We start from the raw sequence: 5,632 nt of genomic DNA, 5'->3' as shown, positions 1-5,632 counted from the left end.
ATTTTTTTAAAATTTTTTTAAAAAATACAATTACGAAGTATAATAATATCATTCCAAATCTTTTATGTTATCTTCATGATAAAAAAGTTTCCTTCTTATTTGGTATTTAAAATTTTTACATACACATTTACCTTAAATATTATTCCAACTCCTTTTTAATTATTAAACAAACATAGTAATGTTAGATTTTGCCAAAAAAAAGTAATACTCGTAATAAAATTGATTCATATTATTAATATTAAAGTAGACTTACCGTGCATGGCACGGGGCTTAAGCTAGTATTGTACTAAATGAAGCCCGTGCGATGCATGGTTTGTTTGAATTTTTTATTTTTTATTTTTTTTTTTGTATTTATGTGCTAAAATTTGTTATATATTTAGATAAAATTCCTACTATCAAAAGATAATATTTTATATTTAATTACTTTAAACTTAAAAATCTCATTAGTCAATTTGTTTACGTGACATTTGATTTATTTAATTATAAAAGAAATTAATAATCTCTTATTTAATTGGTTACAACTAAAATTTATAATCCTACGTGGCAACCTAAGAAAATTAAATCCTACGTGGCTCTATAAAAACTCAGGAAAAATCTCCTTTATATAAAGCATAATTTTTTCAATATTCATATGAGTATGATTTATTTGTCCAATGTTTATGTATATTTGTTAGATTCATCCTAATATTAGTAATATATAATTTTCAAATATAAAATTTTTATGTTTTATATTCCTTTTATATCTATATAAAATTATTATAAATATGAAGGAGTTATGTCTTCGTCGTGTGCAATTACTAGATATATAAATGGATCAAATTATGGAGATAATTAAGTCCGGACATTTGGGTCGTCGTTTTGCCATAGCTAGAGGTACTTACGATCTTTGGACTAGTAAAATAGGCCAAAGCCCAATTGGACGGATCCTATAAAGTCACACAAAGGGGCTAGATCAAGCATTAGAGGACGAGACCCATCATGGGCCTCATCACTCTAGGTGGCCGGCCATATGGAGGAATAAGGAGGGTTTTGGGCTTCGTGCCCTAGTCTAATTATAATGAGATTATAAATAAACTAGGTGCCTAGGTTTGCAAGTAAGCAGTTTACAGATCTTTTGATCAAATCCGAATTAGCAAACACGAAACCCAACCCCTCTCAAAGTCCTCTCTCACACGGCTCTCTCCTCCTCGGTGCCGGTGGTGTCTCGTGGTGGTGGTGGTTCGTGCGGTGGTCGGTTGTCCGAAAAGGTGGTGATCGCGGTTTTCCTCAATCACTCGACCAATCTAGTATTGGTGGACGGCTCGTTCGAATCTCGTGGACTAAGTAGAGGAGCAACACTTGGGGCTCTATTCTCTCCTTGATTTGCCTGTTGAATAGCTTCATGGAATTCACACTTCAAAGGTATGATTATGTGTCTTGTGTGTTATGCATGCGATTTTTGGTTTAGGTGCTTAATTGAATATGATTCATATTATTTCCGCTGCGTAGTACCTATAAACTCCTACAAATACATCACTGTCTCACTGACTTTTTATTTATATTAGGTAGATTCATTTAAAACTGTCACCTTTAATTCCGATCAAACTAGAGTATTAGACACTTAGACCTTGTTTAGTCAACTTATTTTCACTTATTTTAGAAAAAATAAATTTAGACTAGCTTAGATTAGAAAGAATAATTTCGGATCAGATTAGACCCAAAAAAATAAGTTCAAATTAAATCATCGTTTTATGTACAGTTTTTTATCGTTGAATATCTTTAATAAATTTTGAAGATTACATATTTATAAAATGCACATTATTACGAATCTAACAAAAACTTACTTGATATGTTTTATCCTATTATTGTACACTTCAAGTCAAAGTTGGTCAAATTTGATAATCAGACCAGATCAGATATATCATATCAAACCAAATCATAAGTTCAAATAAGGAAAAAAAAGGTGAATTAAACAAGCCTATAGGCAGTAATCGACAACACTTGGTTAATCAAAGTGTTGCATTTAAATTTTATTTTTTACAGGGTATTAAGGGTTAATGTAGGCATTTAATATATATATTTTTTAGTATTAAGTTGGGAATTTATCAATAATTATTGTCGATTCTTTTTTACTTTTAGCTTCTTATATATTACTCCCTCTGTTTTTTTATATGCATCAGTTTGACCGGCACATTTGCCTTAATATCTTTAATTGTGCAATAGTCTAAATTGTAACAAAATTATATTATGAAACTAGACATTATAACAAACCTAATGATATATTATATAATAACATTTATTTATTTTTTAGAGGTGAAAAAATTAAGTCAACCAAGATATTTGAATAATGCAAATGTGCAATTGTCAAAGTGATGCAAAAAAAAAAAAAAAAAAAAAAAAACGGAGGGAGTACGTAGTTATATGAGCTGGATATATTTTTTTTCCTTTTTAAAACAATGACGGAATCATAGTTAATTGTACTGCACTCAAAATCCAAAATAACTATTGCAGGATTCGCTGGAGCAAATGAGCAAGCAACTCAACAATGGCGCTTCAATCAGCATTCAAAGAAAGGCTTGCAGACATGGAGTCCACTCGTAATCAAAGACTCTCTCTTCTCCAGGTTTTCCCTCTTCATTCTTCTCCATTATCATCATCTCCAATCCTCCTCACAATCTAAAAATGGAAGGTAAACTACCAATTTGTAGGAAGAGAAAGAGTTACAAAAGAAGAAATCCCTATTATTATCAGCTAAACACGCCAAAATCAGATTATTGGAACAAAGATGTTTGATCTTAGATCAAAAATTTGCATCAGATAACTGCAAAATCTCGTCACTCAAATCCGAAATTGAATATTTGGATCGCCAATTTCAAACAAGTGCTCAGCAATTGAGGTTCGATTTACTGGAAATTGTATTGAATTCAATCAAATTAACTTGCGATTTTGTTTGAATTCGTTAGTTTGTGTTGATTGTTTTGTAATGTGTTGCTGGTTAGGGATTTGAAGGTTGAGGTAGAGGAGCTTGAACAATTGGAGGAAGAGAGAGATAAATTTTACGCTCTCAAATGTTCTGAAATGAATGATTTTAGGAAGGAAATTCAAAAATGTGCTGAAGAAATTGGTAGCAGAATTAAGGAATTGAAATGTGGTAATGAGAAGGTGAGTTATGTGATGAACTTGAAATTTGGTACTCGAACTATAATACTCTCTCCGTTCCTAAATAAAAGCCGAGTTGTAGTGGAGTATTGTTGATTTATATGGTTTTGAGCTGATTGTTCATTAGAAGTGAATAAAAAAAAACTTGGTGGATGATGGAACCGCAAAATTGAGATATTGTGTTTTAATTAGGGAAGGATTTTGGGAGGAATGCAATATTGTGTTCAAACTCGGTTAATCATAATAATTAATGCTACATAATAATGGTAATTAGGTGCAGGGATAAGGTGAGTTTGGATGATTAACATTAACATTGTATCTAGTTCTGTTAGTATTGTTAATCATGAAAATGATTACTTAGAACTTAGAAAATGGAATTGCTGAGGTTGAAAACTGGTATGATCTTAGCGTTCATTGGCCTTATTTTTCAGATTTGTTTATGGAAACAAGAAGTGTTGAGTAGTCGGGGGCACCGTGGTTGATACTGGCTGAATAGGAATTCTGAACACCAAAGTTGGTGTGAGTTTTAATTTTGTTCAAGTGGGGAATATTAACTCTGTGGCTTGCATAAGGAAGTTCTTTAATAAAGGAGATTAAGTTAATGAATTCCTCCAGTATTGTACATTCTGTTCTTTATACATGTGAAGTGATGGTGTTGGTCTGTTGGACAGATATGAAGATAAATTAATCTTCCGTATACGTAGAGGGGATGTTGATAAGTGCACTGATATATGATGTTATTGAGGTTATTGTAGACTGATGATATTGACTTTGGTTAGCTGTATTCTTTTGGTATGAAATCTGCCTGGTTTGGGCAGTATGAAGTATGCTTGGTTTTAACTTAGCTGCCAGTGGAAGCTAAACTTTGTTTTTTGATGTGTTTTGCTGATCAAGCTGAGTTGTAGATGGAATTGAGTTATTGCGTTGTGGGGTGACGATGGTGAGCAATCATAGAGGGAAAAGAATTAAGGAAGATATAGGGAAGGGGAAGGGAATGAAGTAGGGAACCTGTGTTTTCTTCCCAAATATGTCGAGCATTGGAACAATTGATTTGAGAAATGGATAAATAAATAATTTCCTTCTTTCTTCTTCATGACAATAAAGAAGTTGCACCCTTCGAGTATTTTTAGCCAAATATTTACATTATATTGTTTAGGCCATGGATAATGCATTTTGGTATTAGGTCATTGACAGTTGAAATGAGATTACACTTTGTCAATGCTTAAAGTTATCTTCTTGGGACTTTATAGTAGATCACAAATGCATTGTTTTCCAACATCCACTCAGCATTGATTTATGATTTGGCAAACCCGTTTAAAGCTGATGCACTTGAAATTTTTGTGCTCATTGAAATTCATAGATTACTACTGGAAATGTACATGGAGTTTGGTTATTGTGTTTAATGTTCAGTATAATGATTTGCTTATTATCTGTCAGCTAAATTCATGTTATATGTGACTTCAGGATAGCAACCATGAGGCGCAGACTTGTGACATTCAAGTTGCTAAGGTGAGAAAGTCAGAACGTATAGCTTTGAAGGAAAAATTGGCCAGTGACCTGGAGTCTAATAGACGTTTGAGAGCAACTTTGCAAGAGCAGCTTCAGAGTCTGTGGTGATATGAAATTAGTAGGCTAGTGTACATGGTAGAAAGAAAAGAGGTAACTGCTACCATCAGAGATTACGCCGTAGCATCCTACAGGCATGCTCTGAATCAAGTGGTATAAAAATATTAATGCATTGATCAACATTTTATAAAATCGGCACATAGTTTAGTTTTGACATGTGCTGTTTGATATCATTGCTTAGAGGGGAAAATACAATTATGTTGGTGACAGTCAGTGCCTCAGCAGGAAGTAATTGATTATGAAGTCATTTGTGGAAAAGAAGCATCAAACCTTAAACTCTTAGAGGAGATTCAGAGTCGATTCTATAGAATTTTATAATCTGATAATTTCTTGGATTGTGCTGCTTAGATTTTATTAATTTGAAAGGTGAATTCGGAAAATGTTTAAAGCAAGAAACTGCAATACGATACAAACAAAACATATTGGTTACATTGTTAAAATAAAAGGTAAGAAATTAACGACACTTACAACAGTGATATACTACTTTTTTACTATATTCATCCCCATTAATAACAACTTCAGTGATACCATGATATGAAATTACTCTGGTGCGACTCTTGCACCATTTGAAGAATCTCCCTGACCCCCCGATGGTGGAGGCTTTCCGGTGAGTATAGTCTTCAATGCCTTACCCAGCACCTTATTTGGCTTACGCTTTGTCGAATCTGGAATATCATCCTTCTTAATTGGCCTATTTCCTCCGTTTTCCATCTTATGCTTAGTTTGATGCAAGCAATAACACCAAGAATTAGTTCCTGTTCTTGGAGATTAATGTGTCAAATTGTGTGATTTGGAACTTCTATGTGAAGCTACAAGGGATTATATATATGCTGCTCTACATGCATTTCTCTTTGACATTTCTTTGGCA

General features: G+C 33.0%; 1 protein-coding gene across 1 annotated transcript; it reads left to right on the top strand.

The window, feature by feature from the left end:
• Window positions 1-2,445: 2,445 nt before the first annotated feature.
• LOC145612332 (uncharacterized) lies at window positions 2,446-5,413 on the top strand. Its single transcript, XM_081667703.1, has 4 exons — window positions 2,446-2,602; window positions 2,688-2,875; window positions 2,979-3,141; window positions 4,603-5,413. Exons 1-4 carry the CDS (start codon window positions 2,525-2,527, stop codon window positions 4,753-4,755), a joined length of 582 nt encoding a protein of 193 aa, XP_081523829.1. The 5' UTR covers window positions 2,446-2,524; the 3' UTR covers window positions 4,756-5,413.
• The last annotated feature ends 219 nt before the right edge of the window (window positions 5,414-5,632 follow it).

The sequence above is a fragment of the Chenopodium album genome, chromosome 24 (genome assembly GCF_948465745.1).
Source record: "Chenopodium album chromosome 24, dcCheAlbu1.1, whole genome shotgun sequence".
In the NCBI taxonomy this organism is placed as follows: Eukaryota; Viridiplantae; Streptophyta; class Magnoliopsida; order Caryophyllales; family Amaranthaceae; genus Chenopodium; species Chenopodium album.
The sequence above is the reverse complement of the archived record's forward strand: the minus strand, read 5'-3'. Positions and strand labels throughout refer to the sequence as shown.